This window comes from Dicentrarchus labrax, unplaced genomic scaffold, assembly GCF_905237075.1.
Source record: "Dicentrarchus labrax unplaced genomic scaffold, dlabrax2021, whole genome shotgun sequence".
Taxonomy (NCBI): Eukaryota; Metazoa; Chordata; class Actinopteri; family Moronidae; genus Dicentrarchus; species Dicentrarchus labrax.
Genome location: NW_026136719.1, coordinates 14,615,176 through 14,636,434, shown reverse-complemented (window position 1 = coordinate 14,636,434; position 21,259 = coordinate 14,615,176). Strand labels below are relative to the sequence as shown.

General features: G+C 38.9%; 2 protein-coding genes across 2 annotated transcripts; one reads left to right on the top strand and one right to left on the bottom strand.

The window, feature by feature from the left end:
- Positions 1 to 361: 361 nt before the first annotated feature.
- ist1 (IST1 factor associated with ESCRT-III) lies at positions 362 to 5,973 on the top strand. The gene is made up of 10 exons (XM_051379821.1): positions 362 to 485; positions 1,058 to 1,158; positions 1,295 to 1,475; positions 1,593 to 1,680; positions 1,764 to 1,847; positions 1,956 to 2,066; positions 2,414 to 2,593; positions 2,897 to 2,998; positions 3,399 to 3,447; positions 4,062 to 5,973. Exons 2-10 carry the CDS (start codon positions 1,071 to 1,073, stop codon positions 4,226 to 4,228), a joined length of 1,050 nt encoding a protein of 349 aa, XP_051235781.1. The 5' UTR covers positions 362 to 485; positions 1,058 to 1,070; the 3' UTR covers positions 4,229 to 5,973.
- A 1,825-nt stretch (positions 5,974 to 7,798) lies between these two features.
- On the bottom strand, positions 7,799 to 20,907 carry pkd1l3 (polycystic kidney disease 1-like 3). Its single transcript, XM_051380315.1, has 23 exons — positions 20,502 to 20,907; positions 18,873 to 18,980; positions 18,702 to 18,727; positions 18,582 to 18,615; positions 18,387 to 18,448; positions 18,210 to 18,272; positions 17,585 to 17,743; positions 17,373 to 17,485; positions 17,117 to 17,240; positions 16,909 to 17,031; positions 16,385 to 16,604; positions 15,916 to 16,097; positions 15,562 to 15,792; positions 15,221 to 15,322; positions 14,187 to 14,365; positions 13,490 to 13,636; positions 13,188 to 13,390; positions 11,694 to 11,878; positions 11,275 to 11,407; positions 10,739 to 10,934; positions 10,420 to 10,636; positions 10,161 to 10,245; positions 7,799 to 9,090 (listed from the first exon to the last, which is right to left on the bottom strand). The coding sequence occupies exons 1-23, from the start codon at positions 20,827 to 20,829 to the stop codon at positions 9,044 to 9,046; spliced, it is 3,267 nt and encodes a 1,088-aa protein (XP_051236275.1). The 5' UTR covers positions 20,830 to 20,907; the 3' UTR covers positions 7,799 to 9,043.
- Between the last annotated feature and the right edge of the window lie 352 nt (positions 20,908 to 21,259).

The following is a 21,259-nucleotide window of genomic DNA, read 5'->3' as shown; positions in this document are numbered from 1 at the left end:
AAAATTAAATAGATAGATAAAACTGTAAATTGTGTGTGTGTGTGTGTGTGTGTGTGTGTGTGTGTGTGTGTGTATTAAAAAACAACAACAACCAAAACAATCAATTATTTTATACATTTATCTGAGTTTCCACTGGTCGTCCTCAGTTCGTGGCATGAGGAGACATATTTTGCTGCAATAATTTGACTTTTTGGCATTTCTCCCAGTAAATACGGGGAGTTTCTGTGTGTCGCATAATAATTTGAAGTCGGGGTATATTTGGGAAATGTTTGCGAATTGTTTTTCTCTTAAAGTTTTGAATTTAGGGCATGAGATTATTGAGATTAGAAAGTGCAGCTGTGTAAAGTGTGTTGACTCTCTGGCCCCGCCCCCTGACATACAATCCCCATTACGTCACTGAAGATCATTACGGAAGTGAACCGGGCGACGACACGGACAGAAACCCCCAAATAAGTTGGCGTGTACGCTTGACCAAATACCGACAGGTGAGTTTCTGACGCTTTATTATTTATATATTCTCCAGACTACTTTGTTGTGTGTGAGCAGTTTGTTTCTGCTGGCGTTTAAACGAGAGCTAGGTAAGTTAGCTAACGTTAGCGTAGACCACGACTGCCAACAAAACAAAGGCTAGCTAACAGGTTTGACGACGCGGACACGGGTTCTGGGTTATTAATGTTTGTATAATGGTATATTTGTGTAAATAGGTGACAAAACGGAGGAAAAAGAAATAGAGAAAGTGGTAATGTTTAAAGTAGCACAGCCGCGTTAGCTGTCCGTCGCGTCAGGCTAAAGCTAACGTAACTGTTTGAGCTCTTTAAACCTTTAATATTAACCTGTGTTAGTTTTGTCTAACAAGCTGACCTAATGTTTTGTTGTTGTATTTGTTTGGAGTAAATCTGCGGAGTCATTCTGTTGCGATGGGTTGGTCACGCTCACATGATGAAGTGAGTCACTGGATCAGAGGTGGGGTCGAGGTTAGATGTGCTCCAGGTTGGTTTCGGTTGTGTGTTATGCTTCTGTGTGGGTTTTAACTCTTCTCATGCTCTCCTGCTCACAGATAGTCTATCATCATGCTGGGAGGAGGATTCAAAGCAGAGAGGCTAAGAGTCAACCTCCGGCTGGTCATCAACCGACTCAAACTCCTCGAGAAAAAGAAAAGTAAGTCCTGGGCTGACTTTTAAACCTGGTCCTCTTTTCCTACAGTCGATATGGATTCAGTGGGTTCATTTTCTGTTCTTATCAATAATGACAAGTTTACCTTTTTTCGCTCTCCCTTTCACAAATTTAAATGAAGCTGAGCTTGCTCAAAAGGCGAGGAAAGAGATAGCAGATTACCTGTCATCGGGAAAGGATGAGCGGGCACGGATCCGCGTGGAGCACATTATCAGGGAAGACTATTTGGTGGAGGCCATGGAGATCCTGGAGCTTTACTGTGACCTGCTGCTGACTCGCTTTGGCCTCATCCAGTCCATGAAGTGAGTAACTTAGCCAACAACATGCACCAAAATCACTTTTTTCACTTTGTTATTAAATGTCTCTGTGGCCGTCATTGTGGTCTTTCTTATTAACCCCTTTTCTGTTTTTCCTATTAGGGAACTGGACCCAGGCTTACAGGAGGCAGTGTCGACTCTTATCTGGGCAGCGCCTCGTCTCCAGTCAGAGGTGTCTGAACTTAAAACTGTAAGTACTGTCTAACAACAGCATTGAATAAGTTCGGTCTTAGGCCACAGGTTCACAGTCTTATCTCTAAATGTTTCTTTCAGGTATCAGACCAGCTGTGTGCAAAATATAGCAAGGAGTACGGCAAGCTGTGCAGGACAAACCAGATTGGCACAGTCAACGACAGGGTAGGCAATTCTTTCCACTGACTGCTTACGAGTCTGTTCAAGAATGCGTGAACCTTTAGCCTTGCAACTTCTCAGCAGCATCTAATCATATATCTGATGTGTTCACAGCTGATGCACAAACTGAGTGTGGAGGCACCTCCCAAGATCTTGGTGGAACGCTACCTGATAGAGATCGCCAAGAACTATAATGTGCCGTATGAACCTGACGCCATGGTCCGGGTGAGCATTATATAATCAGTTATCACTCACAGTGAAGGATGATGTCATGCTTTGTGTTTGTTTTAGGGCTGCGAGTAACGATTATTTTCCTCATGGATTAATCTGTCAATGATCACTGTTTGCTGTGACATCCTCAAATGTCTTTTTTTGTCCAATACCCAAAGAAACAGTTCGCAGTCATAGAGGACTAAAGAAACAGGAAAGGAAGCTACATTTGGAAATCTTTTCCTTAAAAAAAAAAAAGTCAATTACCCCTTGATCAAAATAATTAGCGTTAAATTTAGGAGTTCACTAATCGACTGATAATTGCAGCTCTAATTTATTCACCCACTCTTGTCTCTGGACAGCCTGAGGTGTGTTGCGGAGAGGAAGCAGACCTGATTGACGTGGACACTGACAAGAAGCCTAGAGGAGGTGGAGGAGGTGGCGGTGGAGGTTTCACTGCTCCTGCTGCTCCTATGCCTATGGGAATGCCTATGCCCATGCCTATGCCAACAGCTTTCAACTATCCACCTCCCAACATGGCCGTAAGAGTTTCCCCTTTACAGACCCCATTCTTTATTATTTTGTTCTGAATTATATAACCTGGATAATGATTAAATCTTGAAACAGAGCTGAAATAAACAGTACTTTGGTGATTGAAAACATGTTTATAATGAGGGCTGCACAATTAATCAGAATATTATTGAAATTGAAATATGGCCAAGTGCATTATCCAAATTGTGGAAGCTATTTCATTCTAAAATCTGATTTATTTTACTTACTTTGAGTGGCTTTAAAGAGATGAGAATATTTACTGACTTGTGCCTGACTGATGTTTTTATCTTCAGGACCAGTTTCATGTTCCCGTTGGAACCTACAACAACTTCCAGCACCCCATGGGAGGAGGGCATCCCCCTCAGTTGCCCACTTCTCCCCCGACATATGAGTCTGTAAGTGACCGCCCCCCTCCCAACCATGCCCCCTTCCTGTTCCCACAGATGGACAGACGGACAGGGCAGGGCACCACTCAGGGAAGAGCAGTTCATTAAACTTGCTTGCAGTTTTGCCCTTTCCTCTACTTTTTTTTTTACACTTTTACTCAGAGAAGGCCCAGATTCTGCTTCATCCGCATTGATATCACAAAAAGTTCTAACACCGTAACCACTAACTTTGACCCGATCAGTTGCTCTGAGTGGGATTCAAATGAACAGAAAGTGAATTTTGTTTGTTTTTACTTCTGCACCATTGAGTGCATGTTATTAATTATTTCTAAATACTAACATATAATATTTTGATTTCAATGTGAAGATTTGAAGACATGATCCTTTACACATTTTCTCTGGGTTTCAGATTGATGACCTAACTTCAAACAAACCTTCTGTTCCTTCGCAGGCCGTAGGTGAGTTCTGCCAACAAGAGTTAAAGTTGTTCTATATTTTTTGTCAACAAATCCAATTAAAAGACCAAAACCAACAGTGTGTTAGTTGTCTTCTAACACATTTCAACTACCTCACCATGTCTGTGGTACTCAACACCAATCTCATTCATTCCATCTCAAGATTGAAGTCTTTAAAAACGGTCACAGATGTATAGTTTTATTTTTAACTGTTAAATAATTTCCTAAAACAGGTGGGTACTGTAGTTTTTGGCAAATGTAGCAGAAAAGAGTAAATGGTGTATTTGTTGGGAACTATATTCAGCAGCAGTCACCCAGTGCAACAGTGTGGCTCACAGATGTTTTTAAGAAAATAGTTTTCGGACAAAAATGGAGCTCTGTGGCACAGAGTAATAAGCTATGAGGCCTTGGCATCACAGGTGATACTTTAGATTAATTCATTGTTATGTAGTTCTGCTTTCTGACTTTCCATTATGTGCTGTTTACATTTTCATAATCACAAAGAAAGCCGTTTTCCCCACTGCTTGTTGGAAACTCACCACTGTTTTTTGCTTTTGTATAAACTACCAGATATACTGCTGCATAAATTATACTTCATGCCATATATTCCTCTCCAGCTCCTGGCCCTTCATCAAAGCTGTTTGACAACAACGCTCTACCAGAACTGCCCTCCGTTCCCGACACACTCCCTGCATCGTCTTTTGGCGGAAACACCACCACCTCAGATGACATCGACTTTGACGATTTGACGCGGCGGTTTGAGGAGCTGAAGAAGAAGACCTAATTGCTATATCCCTGGTCTATACACACATGCACACACATACACAGGCCCCTGTTGTCACCTACGCAGCTCAGAACAACAAAAGGAAAATGTTCAAGGCTCTCAATCAGATTGTAATAGTTCTCCTTCCTCTTCCACGGTGAAGTAATCTTACATACATTAAACATACATGTATTCTTACCTCATTTATATAAATATATGACCAGCGTACTGAGGTGAGATGTGGTTTCTCACTCGACCTTATCATTTAGCAGAAATCTAATTTCTGTTTGCAGTACCATTGAATACCACATTTTAATTTTTCTATACTGCACATTATATATATATATATGTATAAAATGTTGGTGTTGACACATGTTCACTCCTGCTCATTTAAGGTCACACTGACTTTTAACTTTTCCCCTTTGTCTGAGTGACACTTACTTAGATTTTAATTGTTGCTTTTCCTGGGCTTTTGGGTCTGACAGATCTTTACAGTACATGCCTTGATTCTACTTTGTACATGCTGTGTCGCTGTGATCTTTGCCACTGTGTCACTCAGTGCTATCTCAAACCAGTCAAACAAGTGCAACTGGCCGCCCCACTTTGGTGGATAGTTGGCATTCATACTAACAATGGCTACAGATTGTTTCCTAGGCGAGGCTCCAATACCCAAGTTTTTTTTTTTTTTTACATAAAGTTATTTCGGAACAGATAGAAGCCATATTTTCAGTGTCTTGCACAGTCAGTTTTGTCACTGTGGAGAGGAGATTTTGAAACACACTTCAAGGTTAATTTATACCAGGAAAAAAAAGGGTGTACAAGTCCTCCAGGAAAAGCTCATGGTGACACATGTTACAGGGGCACAGATGTATGTAAAGTTATAAAACAGTGTATCAAAAATCTGTAATATAATACATTTACAATCATATAGATAGACCTATTTACACGAATGATTGAACTGTACAGCATAAAGAGTTCGGTAGTAGGGAGTTGACAGATCTGTTTTATATACAGTATCCAAATAATTTTTTTTCCCCCCTTTTGAATGTCAGTTTTACCAGATACCTGCACTTTCTTATCATAGAAGAACTTAATTTACAAGTAAAATGTGTGCAGACAAAAACAGGCGCACAACAACCTTATTTGATTAGATGTAAATATTGGACCCAGAGGTTTGTGTTGTCCTCTGTGATTGTGTGTGCATGTGTCTTATACTGTATGCGTACCACTGCATTTGCCTTAGTTACCATCTCTCATCAGAGGCCTTGCCAGTCTACAGTAGGATTAGGTTACACTTTGCTTTATTTGCTGTACCCATAAAACAATTCTCTAAATACCTTTTTACAGTGGCAATTTGCGTAACAGATGGAAAAAACTGTCGGTACTGGCAATATAGGTGGATGTTTTCCTGTAGCAAGATCAGAGTGAGAGGGTTTCTGTTGCTGCAACCTAACCACACCCAGCTCTGCTTGCATGGCAAATGGATGGTGGCCTTGAATAAAATGATTCATCAGTCTCTAGAAAGCTCATTGAAAAGCTTTCCAGCTACACAATAGACAGTTTAATTAATAGGTTTTACACATGTTGGAGAAGGTAGAGAGAGATTATTAACACTACTGAACTGTGATCTGCTCACTGTCTTTTCTATGTTGGACTGTTCTTTCATGCTAAACCTTGAGACACAAAATGGTGTCTTGTTGCAAAAAAGGAGTTTTTTTTCCACTGTATACTAAACAATTTAATAAAAGATTATTTGGAACTGGAAACTGGTTTGTACACTATTTGTGTGTGTTCACAACACAATGCTGTTTCAAATTGTACCCAGCAGGGGTCCTCAGTGTAAAGCTAAAGAATTATCCCTAGCAGTGGTTTACAATAAACTTTATTTACAGATGCAGTGTAATGTGTATTGTCGAGGTTTACATTTTTTGTCTTTCAGATCAGTGTACTCTGTTTAGCTTCTTCATGGATCCTAATAGTTCTGTCTTGACTGTCCTGCATCATACGGAGATACATTTTACCTGCTTCTAAATGCATTAAGATAAATGGCAATTTCTTTGACAGGGCACAATCGAGGGCAGCTAGCAACCATTTGCATTCAGGCCATTAACTTCCATGCTTTTAGAGATAATCAGAAATGGCTTGAAAGGAGAGTCCATTGAGTAACACAAAATGTGGCAGATGAGCCATTTGAAAAGGAGAATCTTAGAAAACATCCATTAGCAAAATCAGCTGAAGAGTGAGACTGAAAACTGGGAGTCATTTTTGTAGAAATTGTATTCTTTGTGGACTTATAAGTGTCACCTGAAAATAAGAACCGTTGTGTTTTTTGTTAGAATGAGCTGTTTGAAGGCAGCGGATCCTCTCTCACAGAGGCCATGTTCCTAGGCCTGAACGCACAACCAAATACTGTCTCTCGATGGGGCCTCTTTTTTTTTTTTTTGGGTAGTTTTTGCTGCGTGCTTGTAAGGCTGAGCTGTATTCAAATGGTTGCAGCTTCACCTCTAGATGCCACTGAATCCTACACACTGGTCCTCTTAGGTCTTAAAGTCGGTATTAAAAGGAGAAGGACATTTTAAGCTAGGTCAACCATTCTTTAGCCTCACTTTGTTGAATAAACAAATCATATTTTCTTACATGACATGCATTTAATGGCAGACATATTCGTCCTAATTGGCTTACATAAAGTGCATTAAAGAATGCAGGAACAAGAGCTAGATGTTATCAAAACTGTTAAATATGAAGTATTTGGGTTGAAGTTTTTAACAGTAATTTAAGCCTGTGTTATGTCACAGTGATACTGCTGGCTAGTATGTCTGTATCAAGGCCAAGCAGCACAAAGGCATTTTTGGAGCTGTTGGTCACGCCATATTGCTGTGTAGTTTCTCCAGGCCTGCTATAAAACCTTAGTGTACACAGAAGTATTGACGACATCACCTCCTTTTTTCTGTGAATCCGCCATTTACTGTGGCATGAATGTGGGTCAAGCTATTTTGCTGTAGTGCTGTGAATAAAACGAGGGCTGCTGGACAAAGCTGGTATAACTGAGTTTCTTTCTCATACTTTCAAAGGTTATTACTCTGACAGAACTCATTCTGCAAAGGAAATAATCACAAGTTTTGTTGTAGTGGTTTCTGGTGTCATTTTCTGAGGACTGATCAGTATAGGCGATGTAAGCCTCGCTTGGATTGGCCAGACAGTCAGTAAAGAAGGTCAAATTGTGCTTTTTCAGATTCTAAATCAGTTGCAGTTGCAATTTGCCATTGTATATTAAATGCAATTACTAGAATATGAATCCAATGGATCTGCTCTACAAGGACTAATGTAAAAATAAACTAAATATCCACTTGCAAACACATCATTTTAGATTAAAATACCTGCACAAACATGTCTATTGAGCATCTAAAAGCTTATTAGTTTAAAAGGAGTTTACAACCACTGATGCTAAAGCTCAGTTTATCCGAAAAGTTGTATTATTTAATATTGTATAATAATAGTGATGACTGTGAGGCACAAAACGGTGCTGTCAGCTACTGTATGTCTGTAGCTCTATCAATTAAAAGGCACTAATAGATATTAAAGACATGAAGATTTTAATAGAGATTACTTTATTCAAGCTCACACATACATACAGAATCAATAAATCAAAACAATAAATAAATTATTAGTCATCGTTGATTAAATAAGCACACAAAGCCTAAGACAAGACATTAATGTGTCTTCAGACCTGCTTGTATCCCCAAACCAAAAGCACAAACTTGAATGTAGTAACATCTGCTATATAAATCATTCAAAGGGCAGGACAGACTGAAGTACATAGAAGTAGGCATGTATGATGAAAATGTATGACATGCACCTTCAGCTTGTATTACATTGAAGGAGGTGAAATGAAAAAAGTGATCAATTAATAATTAGCTACCATATGTGAAATTACATAAAATCACCTTCCCGTGCCTCTAAAAGTAAAAGTCCATGTTGGTGTGTAATCAATGGTTGGTCATACACTGAGATGACAAGTCATGTTGACAGCAGTAGCTGGCTGTTGGGAGTCTTTGGATGTTGACCATATTGACATTTTCAGTGTTACTAATAACAAATAAGCAATGAATATGGTTATTTTCAGGCTAAAGCAAGAAGGATTCAGTATTTTGCCTTTTTGGTGGGGCACTAAAATGCTCCACTAAAATTAAAATTAGCTTGGTAAGTTTTTGGTAAATTTGGATAAAATGAACAAAATAAATACACATTTTCTTTACAAATTGTACAGACTTTTTAGTCTATCTGCACAGGCATTCAATAATTCTAGCAGGGCTTCTATTACATTACTTGATTATGTTTCTTGGATTAAAGACATTTTTTCACTCTCCAACTAACTCAAAGAGCTCATGATAGGTAGCTCCTGATGACATCTAAATCTGCTTCAGTGATTCTTGAAGCTGTAAATGAATCCTACAGATTTTGTATATTGACATGAAATTAACAACATATCCACGAATGATCAAAAGCTTTTCAATACAAGCAACCAGATAATTTATTTCTATTCACATACATTATAATGGAAAGTAAATGCCTTGAAGAAAAGCAACACTTTGACATGCAAGATCAATTGTTATTTAATTACAGATTTACTCTGACTCTGACTAACCATTTCAGAAAGGTTTCCCCAGCATTGGAAATTCTGCACACATACAAAACACCAGAATGTGTGATGCAATTTTCATGTTCAGAAAGTAAAACTTCCAATAAGTGCAAAAGAGTGTTTAAGAAGCGAAGGTTGCTGTGGATTGCAGCTGTGCCCGTCACAGATGACAGCTTATCCTGTTAAATGCAGCTTCCTCACATTGTGTCCCTGCCAGAGTACCGTCTACACTTGTCTTGTTGCTCTGTTAAATGGAGAAGACAGTGCAGTAAGACTCACAGTACTTTACTGCTCTTTAACTGAAGAAAGGATGCACTGATACACTTAAGAGAGAGAGAGGTCACTTGGGAGGAGTCAAAAAACTAAAAGGGTCAGTAGTTTATAGTTGTCAAAGCAAATATTTTAACTGTTTCATATGCATCATTACATAGGAGCTCTCTGCAGTCAACCTGAAACAAAATGGAATGGATACCTCTGTTTTATGAATTATGAATACGTAGTTTGGACTAAACAATTTATGTGATAAATTAAATTTAGAGGCTGTTTTTGCAAATCTGGCAATCCAACATCTCAGGCTTAACCTAAAAGACTAAAATGTTTTTGCATGTTTGAACAATTTCAGTTATTACGGATATTATATTCAATTTATAAAAGTTTATTTTAAGTTTTTCCCCTTATGGTCACAGTTTTGGACAAGGTCTTTAAACCAGCATTAACTGATTTATTGGCCACTTAGGGGCACCAGAAACAAGCTCTGAACTGATTTGGCAGTTAGCAAACAATTGCTTATTTACACATCCGGTAAACATGTTTCTGGCCACCAAGTCCAATATTCACTCTTTTAGCTCCTTTTTTCGTCTCCACGAACTCCTGAAGGAAATATCTGTCTCTTTAGCTGCTAAATGCTCCACTATGTTCACCAGGTAGTTGTCAGCTCTGCATTAGTAATAGGAAAGGTAGTAAACAACAGCTTTTTTGCTTAAAACAGCTGCCTGCTACATCTAAAAACGTCTCTATGAGTGTGATGAGAGTGAATCAAAACAATAAAAGAGTCGGGCTGTAAAACCTGTAACACTGTAATGCTGTTTAGTGCTGAGGGGAACTGCAGAGTCAGTTGATAATTCTCAGTAGGCTCGGCACTACGAGTGACACACTTTTGACCAATTGTTAATATAGAAAAATGATTATACAAGCAAATTAATGTATGTATTATTGTACATAGAAACAGACATGAAATATTTTGAACACAGTACTTACTTTTGTACACCCACCACCTGTTCTGGTAACAGGTGGGCTGCGTAATGTTTTTCTTACCTAACAGCACTTGCTCAACTTCTTCACTCTCCTCCACAGCTACAGGTTTCAGCAGCAGGGCAAAAACCACAGCAACGCCTATCACCTGTGAACAAAAACAGGCCAGAGGAAATCTGATAAATATAAAAAAACTATCTTGAATGTTTAAAGGTTATTATTCCATAACTAGTGTGAACTATTGTAGAAAAAAATACTTAGAGTAAATGCAGAATTTAAATCAATAATTTGATACTGTTTAAGTTTTCTCATCTTTACCCACCTTGAGAGGCTGCAGTATAAAGATGCTCTGGAAGAGGGAGAGGCCCAGAGACATAACCCACTTGATGGACTTTTCTTTGCCATACTCAAAGCCGTACAACAGGGTGAAGAAAGTGGATATTCCACTGATGGACAGCAACAGGAACCAGCCCAGGAACACACACCACCACGGCAGCCAGCAGCTCGCCGACTTCTTCTTCTTCTTCACGGGACGTGGGCTGCGCCAAGAAGAGGGAAGGAGGAATGACATATGAGATGTTCCAGTCAAATAAAACCAGAGGTGTTTCTACTATACACAGTGTTTTGGTCGGAGTGCTGACCAGTAGACCAAGTGGCAGGAGAGGACCATCTCAGCCTTGCGAACCAGCAGGTTGGTGATGTTGAGGGTCTGCTGGTACTCGTGTGGACTCTGGAAGTTCTTTGCATCCAGTTTCTCGAGGCACATCATGAGGTGACAGAGACCAGCTAGGAGGAACTTGCTGCAGTACACCCAGTGGGGGTCGCTCTCACTCTCCCCTTTGACAGAATTACATACAGACTAGCAAATCATCATCAACCATCACATTTCTCTAAAAGCAAGACAAGCTGGGGAAGTTTTGAAAGATAAAAATAAACACTATCTGCAGCCTTATCCATTGAACCTCAGGATACATCTGTGCCCTAATAGCACACTGTCATGCTTTTTGTATCATTGTCTTATTCATCCACTAGCCCTTTTGTATTTTTTGTTTCTGTATAGTTGTGTTATAATCTTTTTACCTTAAGTGCAGTGCAGACAGTACAAAAACAATGTTTCTTCTTTTATCAAAGCTAACTGCCAGTTATCAATACTTATTTTAAAAAACTAAAATACTACCTTGCATAAACTGGATGAATTCATGGACCCTGTCCAAGGCAGGGCCGAGGTCAGTGGTGGACTCCAGCCTGGGCATCTCTGACATCTTGTTCCTTGGACTTCTGCTCACCAATGAAATCACCTCCGCTGTATCCTAGGAGGGATGCACACCAAATACCAAATGCTGTATGTATACTATAAATGTATAGTATACATGATCTGATCAAATGCATATAAATACACACAGTACATATTATACAGTAAAAGGTCAGCAGAAGTCAAAGCCACACAACACTTACAGTAACTGCAACATAAACTGAATGGAAAACACGAGCTTACACGGTCATTGATGAGGCAAGTATGATGCACAAAACACAGCCAAAGAAAAAAGTGCTGGACACACTCTCCCACACATCCAAATAAGATCATGCACAACACACCTTTAGTATACTTGGTACGGTAACTGCAGGAGGTCTCAAGTTCTCCTCAAAGTCTTTTTTAGACTTTGAAATTATGCGAGGTCTGATGCTTCGGAAGATGGTGATGATGAGGATGTTGATTGGAAACATGAGAAGACCACTCTCTACTCCCACCATGATCTCCTGCCAGGTGATCTGCAATGAACCTGGAGAGAAAAAAACAAGAACATAGTGTGAGTGATGAGAAGTATCTGATATCAGGCCCATTCAGGATCATCCAATACCAGAAAATCACAACAGGGATTTTATGGCTCTTCTAAACCTCTGATGAACTGTATTCTACCTGCCCAGCAACTGCTTGTTAAGAGGCAACTGAAAAGGTGGCGATATGTTATTGTGTTTACACCTTGTTTCCACTTCCCCCAAGTGGCCAAAAATCACTTAATGCAGGTTTTACATGAAAACATTAGAAGCTAAATTTAGACGTTAAGAGCTATAGATCTAGACATGCCAATGAGTCTCATTTACAGGCAGGAAAAGTATCTACTTCTGCAATGTTGACACTTGCAGGCAATGAGTTTCACAACTGCTGTTTTTTTCTAGCTCTAATTTGTGTGTGTCGTGCAATCTTTCATCATTTGGTAAAATGTACCAAGTTTTGTTAAGTGGAGTGCTCTGTGTGTGATTGTACGTCCTCTGTCCTCTTGCTTACGTTTGGGAGGAAAAGGGTCCTGATCAGATGTTGTTTGTCCATAGGAAAAAAGTCTAATGCCAGGTTTATATATTTTTGGGAAATAAAATAAATAATTATTTCATAAATTCTGTTCATTTACTATTGTAAAAGCACATGCTTCTCATTCCCCAAAAACCATACAATTTATCCACAGGAATGTGAATAATTCTAGTTTCTGGTAACATGCAACCACACACATGCGCACTGTATAAAAAAATTATAAAAAACGACATTAGTAATGCTATTTGTATGCTTTTCCAACCACCTGCGACCTCAGAGAGGCAACACACAGGTCAAAAGGTGACTCTATTCTCTGACTGTGTTGCCACCTCCATAGTTGCACATGTGGAAGCAGAGGTGTTGAAGATAATACGATATTTCAAGAGACGACAGACAGCCAATTAACTTGTTTCTCAGATTATTGCTTCTGCGCTTGTGCATATTGACTTCAACCTTTTGACCTTTCATCCAAACCTCGAAATCTGAGGAAAACCTCTCATTATTTTACATTTTAGATATTCATTAGTTATTTATGATCAATACTCTTACTCCTTCTTACAAAACTGTGGGTTTGTTTTGCAAGTGACCTTATATTGTATATACCAAACCCATGAGTTCTTAAATGAAAAATAGGCATCTTTTTCTTTTAGATGCCTATAACACAGATATTATAAACCCACAACAACAATGACTCCATTAATATAAAGTATAGTTTTCTCTTTGGAATAAATCTTTGCTCTTCAGGTCATAAAGCTATAATAATTAAATATTTCATAATTCACCGAGGGAGAAGAGTACGGGGGAGTCCTCATCTACAGGAATGTTCCAGAAGGCAATATTGATGGCCATGGTGCAGAGGAGCAGGCTCATGCAGCAAGAGACCCGTTGGGCACGTGTGAATGGACTACGTGAGGGAGGATCCACTATGGACACCCAAATGTGTTCATCCCTAAAGCCTGTCGAAGTTCTGCTCTGGAAAATATTCCTGACCAGAGAAAAACAGAAATCCAAAACGACACTTGTCAATTAACATGACTTTCTCGAGATGGCTTATTCCAGCAGTGTAAAGTGGTCCGACTCTGACCTGAAGCTGGCAATCTCGTTGTTCTTTGCAGCATTGAAAGTCTTCTTGGTCATGCCGTCTCCATGGTCAGCACTCAGCCAGCAGCCACAAAAGTAGTGCCAAACCTGTCGTGTTTGGAGGTCTTGTACGGTCACCTTGTTTATATACCTGTTTTTAAGAGGAATTCATAAAACAACAAACATTATACATTTACCATAATGGTTTATTTAATAAAAGTTTTATGCAAGTAATTAAAATGTTAGATGTAAATGTAAAATGTAGTATGAGCAAAATGTTAATATTTTTCATATAATGAGTATGTGTGCATGTGTACAGTATTCTCAAAGTGGTATTTAATGAGAGTGATAACAAGGTAGTGCTAAATGATGAGGCAGGCCTGACATTTCAAAGTGTCACTGTGAAGAAGCCTATCCTGCAGAGAGGTGACAAATGCTACCTGTACACAGCTCTAACAACCATGTTTACAGGTTGACACCCACCAATTATCCACAAGTTCTGCTGAATCAATCCAAGCATAAAAAACACACTGCTATTTAAGTATCACTTCAAGGTGCAACCTAAAAATGACACAAATCTGCAAGTAAACTACTTTTATACTGGGTTCAAAACACATTTTCATTTTCAGATATCTGCCATAGACAAATTTGGGAAACTGATTAATTGCTGCTGAAATATGTCCTGTCTAAGCATTCAGTACCATGATGGATGACCTCCAGAGTTGTCGTGCTGCAACCTGACGTTTCGTACTTCACCCAGTGGGAAGGGTGTGGACAACAGGAACATATCGAATGCCCCTCTTTCAAACACAGGCTTGTCAGGATCTGTGAGATTTTGTGTGTCACTCTCTCCCTCTGAGCCAGTCAACTTCACTGTCACCTACAGGACAGAAACAACATGCTGAGCATTGGGTTCACACATCAGTGTCCCGAACCAAGATTTATAAAAGACTACACTAGTGTTTGTCCATAGTTCAACCCATTTAATACAACTTGTGTATCATCTTGACTTATAAATGAATGATAAACCATAGGTTGATCTGTGCATTTCTCACACTTTCTAGGCTGGTTTTCATTCATTTTAGTACCTTTTAGTTTTATCTCATAGTTACAACATTGTTTGATAATACAGTTGCGGAATGCATGTAATATTAAGAATACTCTTTAAAGTTATAATTGCTCATATTTTCATTAAATCAAACCTAATTTTTGTTATTATCTATGATTGACATTTTTTCAGCACTAGAGTGGATGGGTCCGCCATTCCGATGGCTTGAAGTATTAGTGGGAAGTTCAAACAAGTCTTGTGTGTTTGCCAAAAAACAACTTTACTAATTTAAGGGTAGTTTAAAATTTTTTCAAGTTTGTCTAAAAACCTAAATGACTACTGAAACAGGTTTAGCTTGGAGTCCTTCCTCCAGTTCATATTGTTCATGTAAGCACCTTGCTATTGTTTCAAGACAGACTTTAAGAATTGTGAATCTATTTGTTAATGAAGTTACAAAATTCATCTTTTTCACAGTGTCTGATGATAAGATACTGCTTTTCATGAGCAAATATTTTCAAACAGTCCATATTTTGAACATCATTAATGTGACTATTATTGACTATATTCATATATATAAACATGCTGTATTACTCTTTTGGTATCTTCAGTAAAGTGATTATTCTATGAGCTAATTCATTCATCTGTTAAAAAGATTAAAAAGAAACAAAAAAAAAAGAAGATTCGTACATTGGCAGAAGTTCCAGCATTCTTGCGATGGCCAGTCTGGACACCGATCAGATAATTGTACAGAGCGCCTGGGTGATTGTCCTCCAGCAGAGTCATCTTCCTCTGAAGGGTTCAACATAAAACATTGTGGTGCATAAATATGAATGACTTATCAGGAACTAGAATGAATAGTAAGTGTTTAAACAAACTACCCACCATTAAAAAAAATAAACGTATAAGATTATAATTAGGAACAGAATATACATTTTATTAATGTGGACTAATGAGTTTAATAATAAAATTATGATATAATACAAAAAAACACAAACAAAAAGACCTGTTTCATGTGTGGAGAGACTGACCTTAGAGCGTGACCTGCGGTCAGCATAGCAGGCCCACAGCAGAGTGATCAGGTAGAGGCCAAAGAAAGCACACAGCAGTGCCAGCACCACATAGTTCTCAGTCACAGTGGCAAACAACTCTGCTGTGCGAGATATGTCCACGTTGTTCGGCATCACAAAGAAGGAGCTCCCAAAGAGAGTGAGGTGGTTACACAGACAGTGTGCCTGCTCTGGTGTGGTTTTCTCTCCCACCTGAAAGAGAGCAAATCATTGTCTGATATGCAACTACTGGTGTTAGTAGAACATTACTGCCCATGCAGACACAAAGCAATCATACGACAACGTTTATCAGACTTTATCCAGGTTGAAAGTCACCTGGCAGCCGTCAGTGTTCCATGTCTCCAACTCTGTGTGCCAGTACAAGCACTTGGTGGTGAATGAACTGATCTTCAGTGTCAGGCCTGGCTCCCAAGTGGAATTGAAGAGTCGGATGTCAATATACCAGACTCCAGGAGTCCACTGTAACATCTCTGGGGTTATCATCCAGCGATAGCCTCCTGTTGCAAAAATCAGCTAACATTTGATTTCATAATCCCAAAAAAAAAAAAAAAAAAACATCTATCTGATATTAATACATGAGAGAAGTGGGAGCACATAGTAGTCAGCACATACATCATGGTAAATAGGTGCGTGTTACTATTTTGTGTTATTACTACTCTGATCACACTGGACATATTGCTACGCAGTGTTACAGTAATTTCTAAACCCAGTAACTTTAAAATGACATAAATCAGAGGTTAGGGTATGAAGCAATAGATCAGTGCCTGTTGGTAGTGACAATTACCCGTTTGGCTCAATATGGTTGTGGCGATGGTATTTGTACGATTGGGAGGTGACTCATGAGACATCGCAAGAACCAGTGACACATTGGCGTTAGGCTCCACGCTGAAGAAAATGGTCATATAGGGGTCTTCGACACTGACTGTGCTCAGCACTTCAGTGTTTTTCTCCAATTCAACAGTACTGTTAATCAGTGTTGTAGCAATTGGGCGAGACAAAAAGATCTGGAGAAACCATAGAAAGAAAGTTTGTATTACCATTAAAATCAAACTTAGGTACATATATGTTAATTAACTAACAAATATAGATAAAATAAAGATCTTTAGCTGCACAGTTAAGAATAGGTATTTTCCCCTGTAGCCAAAAAAGCTCTGTGAGGATAAGTGAAAAGCGAATAAAATACTTTTCTGGATTGTATATACTACAGTGAGCAAAGATAGTTAATATTTCATGAAAAGGCTCAAAAAAGAGATATAAATTTGATTATCTGAAAGAAGGTGAGATAGACGGACTATTTAATGAGTGTACCTCTATCGGTTCTGTCAGGTTGGACAGCTTTATTTCTGAGGTGCCATTACTGATTAGAAGGCTGCAAACAGTTCCTGAGATGTTGTCGTCAGATGTATGGGGATTCGATGAGAATGTAGACATCTAAGAAGGAGAAAAGCTAAGTTAAAAATGCTGTAGATGGCAACAAAGATGCAAACACATAAATATGATAATAACTCACGCTGACCTGAGCAATGACGCTGTCGTACCCTACAAGCCAAGATTTAAGTGCTGAAAATGAGGGGAGTTTGATGAATGTACCGTCTTTCTCTGAACCGAGCACACCATGGTCGAGCTCAGCAGGTTTGGAACTGGGGAGAGGTAAATAAAATTTAGAATATACTGTATTGCAGTTTTTACATCTATTGTTTTTGCTGACATAGTTATATAGTTAAAAATTAACGACAAGTTACAAAAGTGGTAATCTGAAAGAAAATACCAACCTCCTCTGATAGACTACGCCTGTTGGGTGCTTGAAAATAAGTGGCTCTGTGGTTTCCAATCCCACCAGCACAGTGACTTCCCGTAAGATCTCAAACACATTCTCAAACAAACTCTGGAAAGGGGGGGGAGATGCAATGTCACCTGGCTGTAATGGTGACTAAATGTGTATGATTGCTTTAACGGCCACAGTCACACATTCTTTTGAGCTTACCGTGGGGTTTGGGTTAGCCTTGATGTCACACTTTTTCATTGAGAGAAGGAGGATGGCGTTGCTACAATTGAGGATGTGACTGATTGTGTCATTGTTTTCCAAAGCCAATTCTAGAGTCAGTTTTTGGGTGCCATTAAGCAAATACTTAATGAATTTGTCCTGTGAAAGGCAAAAACAGACAACAGACAATTGCAATACTGCAGTGGTGGACCCTGGCTGGGCATCAGCTGCATGTGGTGGGGCACCAGCACACAGAGAGTTGTGACGCATTACGGTGAAAATTGTTTTATTACTTGACTCAGATTTAAACTACTACACCTCTGTAATAAAAATACACAGGGAACTATTTAACCATGTAGAGGCCCTTGGGGCCCTCTTATCCTATCCAGCCTATCTGGTACTTCATCACGTTTTCTCCACTTGGAGGGCACCTTTTCCTGCACATTGGTCCACCTTAAAGGACACTTTATCATGTTTAATCTTCCATGGGAGAATCCAAGAGGGCACTTTTACAGCATTTATTTTATTTTTTTTAAAACACGGGAGCACCAGTGATGGGGGCAATCACCACCAGTGCAATAATAGAATTCTTCCCACAGGCTTTCCTGTGAGTGAAGGTACCCACCCTGTTGTCATTTGTCGGCTCCCCTTGTGTCTCTTCCATTCGCCGTAGTTCTTTATCCGCTTCCTGTCTCAGAAAAATAGCACTTGTGAACTCTGAGGTATAATTAACAAAAGGCCATTTACTGCACTGCTCAATAGCCCTTAAGATTTGTGGGTCAAACTCACAAGTCTCTCTCACCTGGAGAAGTTTTCTAATGTCTCTAACATTCTCACTCATGCCCTCTACAGACCTTTTGAGCCCTGAAATAAAAGTGGGTTTGAGAAGAAGAGAAAGAAAGAGAGGCAGATACACATTCTCAGTTTTATGACTTCTGTTCTTCACTTTCATTGTAGATTGAAATGATGAGACACGTAATACTGAAGTCTAACTTACGGGATCTGGTTGCATGACTGGACACTATTGTCTTCTGCAAAGAAAAGATGAACAAAACTAACATGACAATTCAGTCTGGATGTTTATATGGTCTTACTGCCTGTAAAATGTATATCTTACCTTTGTGTTTGATAAAGACCACAAATCTGTAAAACAAAGAATGGCACTTTTGACAAATAACATATTGCAATGTAAAGTGAAATGAAACTGTAATAAAATGTACTCAGTTGTTATGAATGCAAGAGGAAGAAAGGAAGACAGAAAGGAAGGAAAGAAGCTGTTGTTGCGTACTGTGGGTGCAGAGGAGGCCTCGTCTCTCGTTGCAGTCAGATGTTACGACGAGCTGAAGAGGATTCAGCTTTACGTATGTGCAGTTATCCTTTGAAACGTTAACATTTTCTGCGCATAAACACACAAAGACACACTATTAGGAGAGCTTACTTTTTGGGACCTCAGCTACAATAGCATTACCCTACACCCAACAACCACCAGGGTGCAACTATTGATTAATCTGTTTCTTATTTTTAGGGCAGAAAAAATTAGTCCATAAAATGTCAAAAGATAGTGAAAAATAAACCATCACATCAAGTTATCAGAGTCCAGTATAAAGTCTTCAAATTGCTTGTTTTGTTTAACAAATAATCTAAACCCAAATCAATTGAAATAATATAATAGAGACAAATGCAGCAAATCCTCATGTTTTAATTCAATTCAATGTTATTTTTTATAGCGCCAAATCATAACAGTTTAAACAAAGCTGGAAGCAGAGAATTTTTTTGGCATGTACGCTACTTAGAAAGTTGAAAAGTTTGAATGTTGTAGTGAAATAAAAACCAAAAACTCACAAATGCCACTTTCATAGGGTTAGGGTTATTCAGGGGTATTTCCTGATTTAAATACATTTTGTTCACTTTCATACTATATGCCGGTAAAGCTCTTGTACATGCATGTACCGTATTTTCCGGACTATAAGTCGCACTTTTTTTCATAGTTTGGCTGGTCCTGCGACTTATAGTCAGGTGCGACTTATATGTGAAATTTAATATGTTTTTGAATATGAATATAATGAATAATGACACAGAGGACGAAGAATTTAATGGATGGTGAACTTGCTACCGGTAACTTGCCTGTTGGACTCGGTGGCATGTTATGTTAATTTCTGTGTGCTATTGTGTTTAACTTGCATTTCCTGATTGAATGTCTGTTCTTGGTCTTGGATGCTGTAAAATAAATTTCTAAATAAGTTTGCCTCCCGAGTATTTGCTCTGCTGCCGGCGTTTGCCTATAGACATCGCCCAAAATGCTTGATTGCATTGCATTCTCCACATTTTTAGCTGAATGTACCACATCAGCATTTTTGTTCAGTGAATCTTTTGTAAATTGGCCGCCTTCATATCGCCCAGCTCACCTCATTTCACTCCTCTGTCTTCATTAACATTCCCAGTAGAATTCTCAATCTTTTTGGCCTCTGTGTCCAGTTACATAGTCTCTGTCTGTTCTTGGTCATGGATTTTGTGAAATGCATTTCTAAAAAAAATGTGCGACTTATATGTGTTTTTTTCCCTCTTCATGAGGCAGTTTTTGACTGATGCGACTTACAGTCTGGAAAATAAGTTACTGGTGCCTTTGACAAGTTTGTCCTATAGGCCTATTGTTAGATGAAATCAAATAGTTAATTTTTTTTAAACATTTATACTCCACAAAAAAATAGAGAAATACAGAATAACTTCTACTCATTGGTTTTTAATCAAATCAAACAACCTGAAAAGAAAGTTTTTATTTTTTATTTTTCTTGAACTGTCCACCACTGTGCATGTAAAGCCTGTGACAGTAGGTATCAAATACACTGCTTAATTTTAGGCATAACAAGTCAAAACACAGAAACCTATAAAAGAGATTCTGTGTGTATGTTTCACTCACGTTTGGCAGGTCCCTGGTACTTCCCTGGGACCCTCTCTCCCAGCCACCAAGTGAAATTGCTGATGCTTCTCTCTCTGGTGATGTTCTTCAATAGGATTTTGATTGGGGTGTTCATCACCTTCAGGAGTTCCCCTCCTCGCTGTTCACAGCTGCTCCTGGCTTGGGACCAGGTTTTGGATCCCCTAACAAACTCAAAACAGACATTTCTGAAAACAAATTCACAGTGCACGGGTAAATCATTGCTGGGACAGGCCTCAGACTTTTCCGGTAAAGATAGAAATCCTACTGAAATCCACAAAAAGACAGCGTTTCGGAAAAACATGTCCATGGTAAGTGAAAATGCAGCTAAATCACATAGTGCTGTAGGAACTGTGGCAGGAACAGCATCTGAGCAAGATCACTTCCATCTGTCACATGGAAATTAGGGAGCTTTCTCCAGAAAAACTCTGCATATGTTCTCAATAGATTAGGAAAATCACTGCAGACACTCAAACAAGATGCAAAGTGTGAAGGAGCCACTTGTTATCAATGAAGGTCATGCTGAGGCTTCCTTCAACTGACCAAACTGACTCTACTACTTTATTTTCAGTTATCATGGAAAAAATACAGTATATTGTTATCATATATGTATTATAATGATGGTTTCTTTAAAAATAGATATCTTATTCTCAAATGAAATCACCCTATACATTCACTGCACTTATATAGCCTCTCGAGAAGCACTTCTGCATAATTGAATGGGCAACATCTCTCCCCCT

What these genes read in the sequence shown, in the direction of transcription:
- ist1 (XM_051379821.1), top strand. Translation starts at nt 1,071, where the DNA reads ATGCTGGGAGGAGGATTCAAAGCAGAGAGGCTAAGAGTCAACCTCCGG. An exon ending in AACCTGACGCCATGGTCCGG is followed by an intron (nt 2,067 to 2,413) that starts GTGAGCATTATA and finishes GTCTCTGGACAG; the next exon opens with CCTGAGGTGTGTTGCGGAGA. An exon ending in CTCCCCCGACATATGAGTCT is followed by an intron (nt 2,999 to 3,398) that starts GTAAGTGACCGC and finishes TCTGGGTTTCAG; the next exon opens with ATTGATGACCTAACTTCAAA.
- pkd1l3 (XM_051380315.1), bottom strand. Translation starts at nt 20,829, where the DNA reads ATGGACATGTTTTTCCGAAACGCTGTCTTTTTGTGGATTTCAGTAGGA. An exon ending in ACCTGACAGAACCGATAGAG is followed by an intron (nt 16,605 to 16,908) that starts GTACACTCATTA and finishes TGGTTTCTCCAG; the next exon opens with ATCTTTTTGTCTCGCCCAAT. An exon ending in CCCCGTACTCTTCTCCCTCG is followed by an intron (nt 11,879 to 13,187) that starts GTGAATTATGAA and finishes TTTTCTCTCCAG; the next exon opens with GTTCATTGCAGATCACCTGG.